The sequence below is a fragment of the Camelus bactrianus genome, chromosome 5, assembly GCF_048773025.1.
Source record: "Camelus bactrianus isolate YW-2024 breed Bactrian camel chromosome 5, ASM4877302v1, whole genome shotgun sequence".
NCBI classification, from domain to species: domain Eukaryota; kingdom Metazoa; phylum Chordata; class Mammalia; order Artiodactyla; family Camelidae; genus Camelus; species Camelus bactrianus.
Window position 1 is genome coordinate 54188908 of NC_133543.1, and position 14526 is coordinate 54203433.

The following is a 14526-nucleotide window of genomic DNA, read 5'->3' on the forward strand; positions in this document are numbered from 1 at the left end:
TCAGGTCTTCGCATAGCTTCATTTCTTCCAGGAAACTTCTTCTGACCTCCTTACACACAGACTCCTTAGACTGCCCTTTGGTTTTATGGCAATCTCCATGTCTCTCATCACAGAACGTATCCCACTTTATTACAGGTGTTTGTGTCATTGTCTTTACCATTAGACTGTAAGCTCCATGAGAGCAGAGATAATGCCGGACTTGCTCATCGTCCTCTGTTGGAAGGTGGTACATGGCCTTGCCCACAGTATATGCTCAGCAAATATGTGTTAAGTGAGTGGATGCATGAATAAGTAAATAAATGAATGTTACCTCTGCCTTCAAGAAAACTACTCTTCATCTGGGAGGAAAAACCACATATACCATGAAGTGATAATGCTGATGACTTCCTCAGTATCACAGTGACAATCTAGTGGCAGAACCCAAGTAAAAACTTGGTTCTCTTGACTACTCCTAATACATGCCTTATTTACTGGACCGTACTACGTTTGATTTAAATCAGTGCCTTGAAGCCTTTTTAATCAGCACCTTATGGAATTAGTTTTTTTTAATTTTTGTTTTAATGTCAGCTCCTTTTTGCAAAATCCTCAATGCAGTAAATACTTTGATTTTACCTTTCATAATGCCATATGAAAGATAGAAATACTGGCTTATGATTTTTTTCAGTATGTGACAACTCCGATGATTTTCATAATTTATCTTTTCTTTCTTTTAGTTGTTATAGCTGCTGATGGAGTGTTGAAGGTAGGACTACTTATTTTAATTTTTTTTTAATTTGTTAATTTCTGATGTAGGTTTGTGACTAATAACTCTTTTATTAAGCAATAACTAGAAAGTTGATACCTGTTTCTCTTTTCTCAGATCTGTGATTTTGGTGCCTCCCGGTTCCATAACCATACAACACACATGTCCTTGGTTGGAACTTTCCCGTGGATGGCGCCAGAGGTCATCCAAAGTCTCCCTGTGTCTGAAACTTGTGACACATATTCCTATGGTGTGGTGAGTTCATTTCTCATTTTTTGTTGCTAAAGGAAATACAAAAAGCAGACCACCTACAGAAGCAGGACACAACAATTGAACACAGGTTTAAGACAATGATGCTGTTTCTGGTGGAATGCCGAGACCAGTGGCAACAGAGAGAACACTTTCTATTACTAGAATGTTTACTTTGATCCCTTTTATGTGTCTGAGTTATTTTGTCCTGTGTAGAGAAGAAACCAATGCCATTTCCAAGAAGCAAGTTAGATGGAACCTAAAATAGTGTTGGGCCTGATGCCCTCCTGTGGAGTGTGCTTTCCTGGGTGGACAGGTAACTGGAGAATATCTCTGTTAAGTCAGTAGAAGCATGGATCATTTGGAACAGGACTTCATTGTAATGAGTTCCTCAAAAACCACCAGTACATATGCCAAATGAGTTAATTAATGGGAAAAAAATTTTTTTTATCAACGGGAAATTTTTGAGTGTCAACTATTAAACTGGTTGGTGAGTGGAAAGTACAGAAGAAAATGGACTTAACAGTTAGCACATGGCCTTGCCCATGTTTGCTACAAGTCATGTAAAGTAGTGGCTACTGACACATGAATCTGAGGTCTCACGTAAGAATAACAGCAGAGCAACAGTTACAAAAATAGAATAATGTGGGGGTTGAGGGGTAGGATATTCAAGGAATAAAGACCACAGGAATGAATCAGTGAAGGAGCAGAAGCTTCTGGAGGAGGAGTTTTGAGATGGATCATTCTTAAGGAATGTGTTATATCTGAATTAGCAGAGAGAAAGAAATGGGGGCAGTGGGGCAGCAGAGGGCGGGGAAAGTGGTCAGAGTGGTTTTTTGGTGGAGGAAGAAATTCATTTGTTGCCCTTTTTTGAGGATGAGTTGTTTTTTTTTTTTTTTTAAATCCCTGAAGATGCTGTATATCCTTTTAAACATACCAAGTAGTGTTTGGAACTCCTGTCTTGGCATCTCATCTCCCAGTCATACTGCCTGTTTATTTGTATTATTACTTCTTAAAGGGACATTTTCATAGTAATGGGGAAAGAAACAGTCTAACTTTAGACCAAATCAACATGCCTCTTCTTCCTGAACTTCTGTGTTTTCAACTGAAGGTAATAGCTGATGGTACAGGAGGAGACCAGCACTGTCAAACCCAGATCTTTTTCTCTAGGGTTCATCAGTCCCTATGTATTTGCTGCTGACCTCATTACCCACGCTTCCCGTTGGTTTCAGTTAGCTAGCTTTTTCTAAATCAAACTACATCTTTTGCATACCAAATTAATACGGTGTCAATTTTGTCGGCTACGAAAAACCCACAAGTTCCTAAAGAAATACATTCTAAAGCTGGTCCTGTATGTCAAAAGTTACTACCTTCCAACCATCCTACAAATTATCTGCTGGGGAGTCTAAAAATGGGAGCATTTGTTGCAATTTAAGACTTTGTGTGAGATTATTTCTTCTTATGAAGTTATGTTCCTTCGTTTTTAAGCAAAAGTCTATTTATTGTGTAAAGCACTGTGCTAGACACCAACTTAGGGAAACTGAACTCTACTTTGCCTGCTTCTTGAAACCGTTGTCCCATTTTATCCTGTGGAACCAGGAGCCAGCAACCTTTTTTCTGTAAATAGTACCAGGTAGTAAATAGACTGTGAGGGCCACTTACCGTCTCTGTTACAGAGTCTTTTGTTTTTTTTTACAACCCTTTAAAACTGTTAAAACCACTCTGCAGCCTGTAGCGGGCAGTCGTTTGAGACCCCTCTGGAACAGGAGGGATTGGAAGACCAGCGACATGGCTGGAGAGCAGTTTCTCATGCTTCGAAAGGAGACCACAGCTCTCTCTCCTCTGCCTGCACATGTATATAAATATATATAAACATATTTAGATAATTAGGGTATTTTTTAATTCTTTTGCACATTTATATGAAGTAGGCGGCTTTTGAGGCTCATTTTAGCACTCTGCAAGTTCTCACACAATGCTTTTCCATTTAAAATTCTTCCCAAGTCTTGGGATTTCCCTATCACAGACATTTTTGACCAGAAAGGCATGACTGTGAGTTATGTGTAGAGTGAACTTTCGGTTTCAGTGTTGTCTCGTTTATGAAAACACACGTCACACTGCCTTCTTCCAAAACCGTACAGGTGCCAGGGACTTTGTTGCAATGCACCCACCTACTTTTCCTTAGCTGAAATGGAATTTTGGTTCTGGTGACCGGGAACCAATGCCTTTTCACGTGTAAACTCTAAAAGTTAAGAAGTGACTTAGTTCATGGAGCTTAGGGTCTTTCCTTCCTGTATCCTTTTATAATCCACATGGACCCGCCCCCATGTTTAAACGTAGGTTGAATGAACATTTCTGAACCTGCAGACATTCAGCTTATTTTATTAAAAACCTTTCCTTCAAGTGACTGCTCACTACTTCTCAGCAGCTGGGTCTTGAACCCTTCTCTTTGCAAATTAGATTTTTTGTCTGTTTGTTTACTGACTCTGCTTTTGTTTTGAGAGATTAACAAATGCTTATTGACAAATCAGTCTATCAAGTAATTTAACGTAAAAGCAAACTTTACAGCCAGTCGCTGAACATTTCCAGTGGCGCTCAGTATTTACATACCCAAAGTCGCTCTTCAGAACCTGTTTGCCTCAGTCACATGCTTTTAAATATCAACTCTACACTCCTGTGGGTCTTCTTTGAACTGGTGAAAAAAAAAAGAAATGCCTTTTCAGTGACCCTGTTAGTTTTAAAACAGTGTCTGCTCTTTTACTATCTTAGGGAGGTTTACTAGGATTGCTGGTTATTCTTACCCCGTAGCTGCATCAGCAGAATTCTGCACAGAAGCGTGCACATATGCTAATTTAGGTATAAATGACAAATCAGGATTTTATTTAATTCTGACTCCTTCCCATTCTATTCTAAATTAACACCATTAGTGAAAGAAAAAGTACACAGCTTGCTTTACCGAGGCTTTTTGTTTAATCAGTCACAAATATTTTTAAAATGAAGAAAGCATTACATGCCCAAAGTAGGTATTCCCAAAAAGAGCCAGGAGAGGACAGTTGTTAAGGTAGGGGCCATGATAGTTTTAGAAGTTTGTAGTCCATAAACTTTAAAAATGGTATCGATCTAGGAAAACAGTGTGGTTGTTAGAATTTTTGACAAGTCCTTTCAAAATAGGTGGGTAAGCAGGACTCATGTCAGGTATATCTGTATAAAATATCCCATTGTTCATTAAAAGTCTTTTCTGTTAATTGAGCCTCCCACACACATAGCAGTCACATACAGGTGGTTTTGAACCCCCACCCCCCCCAAAAAAAACCCAATATATTTTTGCTTTTTATTTTTCTTCCTCAGACTTGCTGTAAGAATTTAGCTCTTAACAGTCTCAAAGTCCCTAGCCCTCCCCAGCTTAATTAACCTGTGTTTCTTCTTAACACATGGCAAGACTAGCCAGCCTTGCACAGCCTTAAAATAAATGTGCTGGTGAAATGCCAGAAATGGATCTTGTGATCCTTGCTTCTATGCTGGTAAACTTCGCTAGGCAGGCAATTGTTTCTATTTTAAAGGAATGAGATTTTTCTGTCCCCTTCTGATGATTTCTCCTGAAGGGCTAAACCAGGAGTGTTTAGGATATTAGCGACAAAAAAGAAAAGACATCAGGAAAGCAAAAATCATTAAAAGAATAAGCCTTCTGAGAACACAAGGCCTTGCCACTCTTTAGAAACAAAGCTCTCCTAATGGCAATGCAGAAAGGATTACCTCCTTAGACGCTTCTCAGCCAAAACCGGCTTTTGAAAATAGAGTGGCTTAAGAGAGAGCCCGCCGCCTCGCTTGTCTGTGAGCCCTGTTCCAGAACCAGCCCGGCTCAGGTGATGGCTTCCCATTGTTTGTAGAAGAAAAGGCAGGAAGAGTACACGGCCTTGTCCAAGTTTCTCTTCTGCAAACTGAAAATAGAAATTTTCCTTGCGTGCACAGTTTAAATGTGAGGACGTCTCAATATAAAATGAGCTGGAAAATATTTTCAAGGTGACAGATCACAATCATGTTTGGCCTGCAGCCCCATAACTGATATCTTCAGGCACAGTTTTAGATGCCTTTAGACCTCAGGTGACTTCCTCAACAATGTTACTTTTTTGTGCCAAATGTCATTTTGTTCAGTAGAAAAAGCTGTTGTCCTATCTCATGCCACTGACTTTTTGATACATTTCTGAATCTGGCGAATAAACAATAGGAAATCATGAAATGTGCTTATCCTAGAATTAAGCTAAAGACCTGACTTGGCCTTCAGAACCCAGCAGTTAAGGACATCAGCCCTGACAGTTTCCTGTCCCTGGAGTGGCTCCCTCCACTGTAGGAGCTCTTTAGAGACACAGAAAGGGAGTCGAATGAAACTGTCTTATTTTTTCCAGCGTTGGAACTCTTAGAGAAATATAACTCGGATCTTACTAGATTTTGGACGCCTTCCAAATGAATATTTTGGGAGAAGGAATGACATAAATCTTTTTCTGCTGTCACTCCCCAAGCTCCTGGTTTTGCATTTTACCTCCCAAAATCCAGGCAGTCTTCATTCACATGGGTGTGCATGTGGCGTATTGTGCAGGCAGGCTGGCCAAACTCTGCAAGTGGGGTCACAGACTGCTCACCTGAACGTTTGAGGGTCCTAAGCGGTTAAGTCACTCTCCCCATCCTCCTTAGGAATGCCAGATCTGTTCATTTCCTTGCTCTCAAACCCCTCCCACTCCCCACCCCAACACCAGATTGAGGGGCTTCATTTCCGGCTCAGCCCTCTCGCCGCCCAGTCCCCTCCCTCCCCTGTGCGGGCGGACCCTGTGTCAGGGTGACCCGACCCCACACCTGTTCCGGTTCTCACCCTTCCTTTACTTGCAGTGCTCGCTCGATTCCTCCCCTTCTGGGATGCCCCTTACCTTTCCCTCATCACTTCTGTGACTCAAATAGAATTATTCAGTAGCTCTTCTAAAGAAGTACCTTACACACTTGATTAAAAGCCCAAAGAGGTTTCAGTGGATTTTTTTTCTCTCTCACTTGAGCAGCATCTGCCAATTTCCCTGATTTTCCTGCTAATTATCTTCGTATTAGCCAGAACTCATTTCACATGTTATGGCTCAATTAAGACTGAGCTCTGATATAGAACTAAAGGTTTATAGGATTTGCTGGAATAAATCTTAAACTTACATTCTTATTTAGAAATGGGTTTTTGTTTTTACAACAAGAGAAATGTAAATCAAAAGTGCTGAGTTCGTTGGCTTCTGCAGGGCTCCATGCCTAAAGCAGGACCCATTGTTCCCTTTCCCCTGCAGCAGCTCTTCCCTCCCTGCGGTCACCTGTGGTTAAGACCTCGACCTGCAGGGTGAGACAGCAAGCTCATATCCTAGCTCTGCCACTTGTTAGCTGAGTGTCTTTGGGCAAGTTTATTTAACTCCCTTACGCCTTAGTTTCCTCATCCATACAGTGAGAATGATACCTGTGGGATTGAGCTTATTCATGATAACACACGTAAAGGGCATAGCAGAGCCCCTGGAACATAATCACTCAGTCAAAGACAGTGGTGGTTATTATTATGCTTATTATTGATAAAATTATAGTTCCTTTTGCACTTCGCAAAGTATCAGTAGATTCAGCTTTAGATACTCATTTGTATAAACAGAGAAAGTAACTGAGTGTAAAAATCTCCTTTACTCAGGGTTTAAAGAGAGTGCAAAGTCATTGGCTGTTTTCAGCATCCCCAGCCTCAGCTTTCCTTGGGCATATTCCAGTGCAGATTTATGAAGCATGCTAATCTCAGGGATTGCAGAGAGATGAACACACACATAAATTTGCACATACGTGCACATATACATGCACACAGCCTTTATGTGTATATAAGGTGTTTATTACATTTTAGAATATAGTGTAATAAACTATGTTATAGGTGGATGAAAATGAATTCCTTAGACTGACTCATTTTGAGAGATTTCTCCAAAACACAAAATCTAAATGTGACACTTTTGCAGGTACCTACCATTGTGGAGTAAGTGGTTTACCCAGTGATTTCGATCTGGGGCTCAATTTTTTTTTTTTAATGATACCGTCCTTGACTCTTTGAAAATATGGTTGAATTTCCAGTTATTATCTTATAGAGAAATTTATCAGAGGTTGAAGGTGGAAAGAGTTTTAACTAACAAAATATAAAATCTAATTTATGGGGATACTTGAGAATTCTGTTAATTTACAAGGTAAAATCCCTTAGGCTCATTGGTTACATAAAATTTTAAGCCTGGCTCTAGATGTTCTAATTTCTAAATCAGATTTTTAAAATATACATAAAAAAGACCAACAAAAAATATACATATGTAAAATTTATGGAAGGAGTCCTATGCGTTTTGCCCAAGTTTCTATTGATGGAGTTGGTTGTGTCTGGTAATTGGATACAGTTAAATATTAGATAAAGTTTCAGTAATATACCAAAAATATAAAGTACAAGAATAAAAATTCCACTTTCTTTTTGTTCCAGGTTCTCTGGGAGATGCTAACAAGGGAGGTCCCCTTTAAAGGTTTGGAAGGATTACAAGTAGCTTGGCTTGTAGTGGAAAAAAACGAGGTAAGACTACGATTCTCCATTCAGGTACATAGATCAGAAAACAGTATTGGGGTTTTGCAAAAGACTTTTTCATCTTCTTCAAATTGAAAGTAAGTTCACGCTTATGGAAAGATTAGCAGTAGGAGTTAACACAAAGGGTCAAAGTGATGTTATTCCTCATGAATGGACCCTTTACATCTAATTGTTGCAGCTTCACGTCGTGATGCTGTAGATCAAAAATTGTACAAGTACTGTACTAGTTTCTCAGTCTCAATTGTAAAACCTAGGGGTTTGTTCTTAGTGATGAAAGAAGCCATTGCGTCCAAGGTAGGGGAACAGTTTAACTCCATCTCCTGCGTTTAGGACATCTTTTTTACTGTCCGGGAGTTGATATATCTGTAAGAGACCTTCAGCTACTTCAACTTACCTCTCCCAGCAGGAGTCACTATAGTACAAGAAACTGTCGCTTAGATGAGAATTTCAAAAATAAAGGAAGAAAAAATAGTTTCAAAAAAGGGAAAAATTACAGTTTTGCCACCTACGTTGAACACTACATTGAAGATGAGCTCCTCACTGGAATTGGCGAGGCAGTGGCAGGACTGTTCCCTTCTTCATGCAGAGCCTTTCCATTTCAAAAGAACTTCAGTGGCGTAAACACCGTTTGTGCTGTGTCCCCAGCCTCGCTTTTCTTCTTCCCACAAATTGAGGCTTTCAGTTAGTTGGACCTATGAGCCTACATCAGAGGACATGGTACATTCATATCAAAGAGAGCAACTACATTTTGAAAGGTTTAAAATTGTGACTGAAACGCACAGCCATGGAAATTCTCAGCATAAGGATGAAGCATCCAATATCAAGGTATTATGAGAACTTAGATCGAGTAATGGAAGCACACAGTTGTCTTTGCAACGCTGCAAAACAGCCTTATTTCGCAAAACGTCTTCATTTCCACATGTTATCCGTGCCCTCCACAAAAGGTAAGGGTGCAACCTTAGGAGAAAATAATTTGCAAAAAGGTGAATGTGGAGAGCTATTCCCTTTTTAATTCTTTAAAAGAATGAGATTGATCTGCTCCCCATGTGAGTGCAGGAGCAAGCTGGATCTATCCAAAAGCAGCTATTGACAGAGAGAAACCAAGTGTCCATATTTTAGATCACATAATCCGCAGTTACCTTATTAATTTGTCCTCCTGAGCCGTTGCGAATGGAGGAAATGTTCGTGATAGCTGGACTTGATGGGAGAGGGCTGCCAATTTAAGAAAAACGAAAAGGTGTTAAATTGAAGAATGTGCCTTACTCATTGTTTCACAGAGGCTGTTCTGTTTTAATTAAATGTGAGGGTTATTCCTGGTGTGCTGTTAAATCAGACCTCACACACAGGATAGCTGATTATTTTCATGATATGAGAACCCCCTTGTTTCTGTTCTGTTTCTTTTGCCAGAGAGATGGTTGGATGTTTGGTTCTGGGTTTACAAATGAGAGTGAAGAAAATTATTGACCTTCTGTTGACTTTGGAGCAGAGCACTCAATGTCTTTTTTCCCCTCTACGTCATTTCAACATAAACAAGAAGGAAGTTTTTTTTTAAAGCTAACTGAACACTCCAAAATGTCTAAGACAGAGTAATTTTTACTTAAAAATAGTATTTCATTTAAAGGATGGCCTAATAGATGCAAATCTAAAGCACTTTCAAAACACTGGAGTATCCATCAAGGATTTTTAAAGCCGAAGAGAAAAATGAATTTAGAAGCTGCCTTGGGTTAGTTGACTTGAGGGCTGGGAATCATCTATATATAACCTTCAGAACCTCCTCAAAAGGTATGGGAGGAGGCCATCCCCACCCACCCCCATCTCCCCAGGGTCTCCTAGAGCATTTTATCCACAGTGTGATATGATGATCAACTAATAGTGGCTGGAGGCTACTCAAATGCCTCCCATGCTATATTTATTAAATATAATAGTAAGTGGAAAGAAACCCACATGGTGAAATAAGTTTTCTAGACTTTCTAATGAACCTAAGCACAACTGGGTATTGCAAGGATTTTTATCTGTCTGTTCTCATTGTGTACAATATTTATTTCATTCATCAAAAATATGGGAATTAAATTCAAATAGTGTCCATTGTCGTCATTCAAGAAAGTGTCTTCATTTTACCTCATAAATGGAGGCACTTATTCCCAAGACAAATTCTGTTGAGATGGCATGAAAATAATCCCCAAGATTTTATTTCATTTCATAATAAAACTGAGACTTTGACTTAAATATAATTCATAAAAATCCCTTCAACTTTGTTACTTTATTTATTTTTACTCTAGAATATCTTGGGTTATTGAGTTGAAAAGAGAAAACAGTATTTTTTTTAAACAGCCATCTTTTAAATAGAGAATGACATGTTTAAACTTTCAGGGAGACATTTTAAAAGTGAGCCAGTCACCCTAGAATGCTAGTCATCCTAGACTCATCGGAAGTTACAAAAATATTACAAAGAATTCTGTATACCCTTCACCCCGCTCCCCCCACTGGTGAGATACAAGTATGGTATAATACCCAAACTAGAAAATTGACACTGACACATTACTCTTAACTAGACTCCGGACCTTATTTGGTTTCACCATTTAGGATTGCTTTTTGCATCTATAGGAAAATTAATACTTTCTAAAAGTGGTATCTCAAGGCTTTGATTGTAAACCCTTAATAATGAAATAAGGTCTTCAAACAGTAATTTTTCCTATTATTAAATCCTGTTAAAACTAGAACCCATAAATTGCTGTTGAACTTTACAAAGCAAACAATGAACCTGTATAGAAGACAAGAAATTAAGAGGGTATTACCAATACATTTTTAAAATCTTACAGATATGTGTATCTGCCTTTGTAATTTCCATAAAAATTAATTAGTAGTCATTCAGAATGTTTTGGCAATATAACTTCTATCTTTATAAATACTTAAACGTGTTTTGTTCTAAGTAGCAAAACTACTGTTCCTTATTAACATAAAAATCCTCAAAAACTTAATCCATTGTCTTTGAAAAAGGACTTTAGAAAAAGATAACAAACTTGACTTAAAAAATTATTATTGAATCTTATGTAGAAAATGGTGCAAAAAAAAGTGATCTTTTTTAAAAATGTCATTTTTTTAGTGATTGGGAAATATTTTAATTTCAAATTTGAAACTTTTATTTTAAAATATTTAAGTTGTAAGTAGCGTTACAAATCTGCTGCTAATATCTGATTATTTCAGAATGTTCTAATGCATTAGCAATGCCCACAGTTATGTAATTGAGACTTAAGTATTTTGGATTCTCTTTTAAAGTACTTTCTAGTGCCCCAAAATAATCCCTTAAAGTGTCTGAGTCAAGATTTAACTGATATTTGACCATGTCAGATAATTTAAATAATTTTGTCTTTTTTAATGATGTCTCAGATGTGGCATCTAAAGTCTGAGTAAGAAAAGACAATAGAAAAGATCAATGTCCATATTCATCTATTTCACATTTCAGTCCTTGGGAAGATGTTGTGCTAAAGTTATTCTGGAAATGTTACCCTTTATGAAAGCTTATTTTTCATTACCCACAGAGTACATTTAGTCACATAATTGCAGTCACTCTCTGTTTTTATTAGTTGCCATCCCCAGCCATTTTACACTAAAAAAAAAAAAAAAACCAAAAAAACCTGATTTTCCTTTTGACCTTCATCAGAAGATTTCTAGTTCACATTATAGTAAATATAGTACCATTTACTACATCTTGCTCTATACTATGCAATTGCCAAGACTTGAAGTTTAAAAATGCTTAGTGTAGCCCATAACTTGGAGAGGTTTTTTTTTTTCCTACTTTGCTTTAAGGTTTTATTTATTTTGGTTTATTTCTATTTTAATTCCAAATATAGATTGTCTGTTTTCTTGCCAAGGCAACTGTTTCTCAAGTTTTACACGTAGCCTTCCCCAAATCCAGCTAAATTGAGTTTTGAATGTTTTATTTGCAAAACTTCCTGGCAAATGATGCTGTAGAATAAACCTTCTTAGTACAGTGGTTCTCACATCCAGTGCGTTCTTTATACCAACTGTGTTAATGCTCCCTCTTCTTCCCTGAGATGAAATTCAGAGGTGGTGCCACCTACCTACACACACTGCATTTTAAGTCAGCATAATGCTCTAAATGTAATATAAGGAAAAAGTTAATCAAATATGTATTGCAACATAAATATGCTCATTCATGGTAACTGAAGAGGTGATAATGGAACAGTTTTAGATGCTTGCACGTATGAATAAATAGAATTCAACAGCAACAAATGCAAAGCAGAGTTAGGTTGTATTAACGATTCGAGTACCATGAACAACACTATCGTAGGCAAAATTTTCCCAAAATCTTGGTAAGGTTATGAATAATGCACCTGTGCTTGATTTATTCTATTTGGTAGTTGCAGTCATAGAAAGTTGAATGTATTTTAAAAATATTCAAGAATACTCTGTATTTATTTATAAATCAGAAGATTCTAGGATCAGAACATTATAAACCTCATTGTTTGCTTGTTTTATTTACATGAATACACAGGACATTTGAAGTTTAGTGGAATGCAGGAAAATTCTTTTTTTTTTAAATTACAGTTACTATGTGTCAATTTCTGGTGTACAGCACAGCGTCCCAGTCATGCATATACATACATATATTCATTTTCATGAATGCAGGAGAATTCTTAATCAGGGCTTTACTATACATATTGAAGGGTGGCCAGCATTCTTGACCTGCTCCAGGTGCAGCCCTCCAGTCTTTAAAACAAATACGCCTCTGTAGCTTTGTAAACTGCCCCTGGGGGCGTTACATGTTCTGTGAGAACCACTGCTGTAGAATGTGAGAACAGGACTGATACTCTCATTATAATCTTTGTCCTGTCAAGTCCTTACAGTTTATGGGTTTGGCCAAAACTAAGCCACAGTGAGTCATCCATTCAGAATGTCTCATTTGCCAAAGAGAAAATGCACACTTTTTAAAAATTATCTCCATGATTGTCTGTGCTCAAGATGTTCTCAGAAATTGTACACCTATTGCCAAAGCTGAAATGGTTTCCTAGTTACCTGACCTGTTTTTATATTTCATAGTTGCCTTTAACAATACAGTGACAGACTTGTGGTTTCAGATTTAGTGTTTATGTTCCAACTCGCTCCTCTCCCACTATAGTTTCTCTAAGGCTTGATTCTATGTGTTGTCACATTTGTTATGCCGAACCTGATTTCTTCATCCACTGTGATTCCTCTTTCAAGGAAACCTATAAGTATCTTTAGAGATTAGATACAAATCTAAATGTGAATTCTCACCTGCCATATGCTAATTAATGGAAGATTTAAATTTAATGTCTTGCTTATGCCACTAAATTAATTCTTTTGTACCTTTCAATTAGTATTTCCTTCCTTTAATGAGTAAATCCTTGTGTTTCATTTTGTTTTGGTTTATTTTTTCTTTCCCTGTTACAGAGATTAACCATTCCAAGCAGTTGCCCCAAGAGTTTTGCTGAACTGTTACATCAGTGTTGGGAAGCTGATGCCAAGGTATGTACATATTTTGTTATTGTTGTTGTTCTGAAATTTCACTTGTTTGACTTTGAGTTTTTAAAACCTGGGGTAATAAAATCCATTACAAAGCAAAGCTGGACTGCTGCTCCTCTGAGCCCCAGATGGACTGTGAAGGCCTTCTGTTGACATCTGCTTGTCTTGATCCCTGGAAACTCATTACTGGCTCTTTCCCACAGCACTCTGGCATTCTTGAGTCAATCAATAAAAAAGCATTTATTCCCTTGTTTTTCGTCTTTAATAATAACTGTTACACCTTCGTGTTATAAAAATGCTAGCACACGGTGCTTATTGTATGCCAGGCACCCTATGTCCCTTAACTCATTTATTCCTCGGAGTAGCTCTGTGAAATAGGTACTGTTATTAACGTCATTTCACACGTGAAGAACCAGGGCACACAGAGGCTAAGCAGCGAGCTCAAGGCTGCACAGCAAGTAAGTGGTGCAGCTGGAGAGTGAACCCAAGCAGGCTGACAGGAGTCCCTGTGCGTGACCACATCGCCCTGCTGCCTCTCTAACCAAAGACCAGGCAGGAGGAGCACTTCTCAAGAATCTTGATGTGCACTCCCTGCGGAGTTTCGGGGATGTTTTTTAGGCTGTCACAATAGAGTTGGAGAAATTCCAAAATTAAGGCTTTCATGTGGTTATCACATTCAAGCACGGATGGCCCATTTCCTTTCCCTGCAAAGATGGGTTTAAAAGACTCTCACATACATACAGAAGTGTTTACGTATAAAATGATAGGCGAGGCTTGGATTTGCTTCCAAATAAAGTGGAGAGAAATGGATGACAGTATAGATTAAATAAGATGGGCCGTGATGATTTTTTTTTTAAACAGAGAGGCCACATCAGAGGCCACATTTATTTTTTTTCCTTTTTCAGTTTTATTAGGTAGATTTATAACAGTTTGACTGCACATATATATTACATTGCATGTAAATACATGTATACAATATACTGCACATTTTTTAGTTTACATATATGTACTGTTCATTGTTTCTAAGACCAGATTAGAGCTTTAGCTTTTTAAACTTACATAGTTATCAAAGGAATAAAGCCAACCACAAAATAAGAATCAACAGAATGCAGTAATCCAATCATAAAGGACAGTCAAATGTGCTTACACATATTCAAGAAATCAATCATCTAAGTTATAAATAATAAGTAGTTCATTTGTGTCCTTATTTTTTCTTTAGATTCCACATATAAATGATACCATACGGTATTTTTCTTTCTCTTTCCGTGGGCCATGATGATTTTTGATGTGATAGGTATATGGAGGGTCACTATATTATTCTCTCTACTGTCTTATATGTTTGGAATTTTACATAATAAGAGTTAAAAAATAAAAATAGCCCTCACAGATTAAACATTACAATGAGAGACACTAAAAAGAACTAAAATTT

General features: G+C 37.8%; 1 protein-coding gene across 4 annotated transcripts in view; it reads left to right on the forward strand.

The window, feature by feature from the left end:
* The window catches only part of MAP3K20 (mitogen-activated protein kinase kinase kinase 20), a 156566-nt gene that overhangs the window by 82711 nt on the left and 59329 nt on the right, over positions 1-14526 (forward strand). For all 4 annotated transcript variants that reach the window (XM_074363894.1, XM_074363897.1, XM_074363895.1 and 1 more), the window contains exons 6-9: positions 714-742; positions 860-997; positions 7494-7580; positions 13026-13100. In XM_074363894.1, coding sequence (XP_074219995.1) covers positions 714-742; positions 860-997; positions 7494-7580; positions 13026-13100 — 329 coding nt within the window. The remainder of the gene's footprint in view (positions 1-713; positions 743-859; positions 998-7493; positions 7581-13025; positions 13101-14526) is intronic.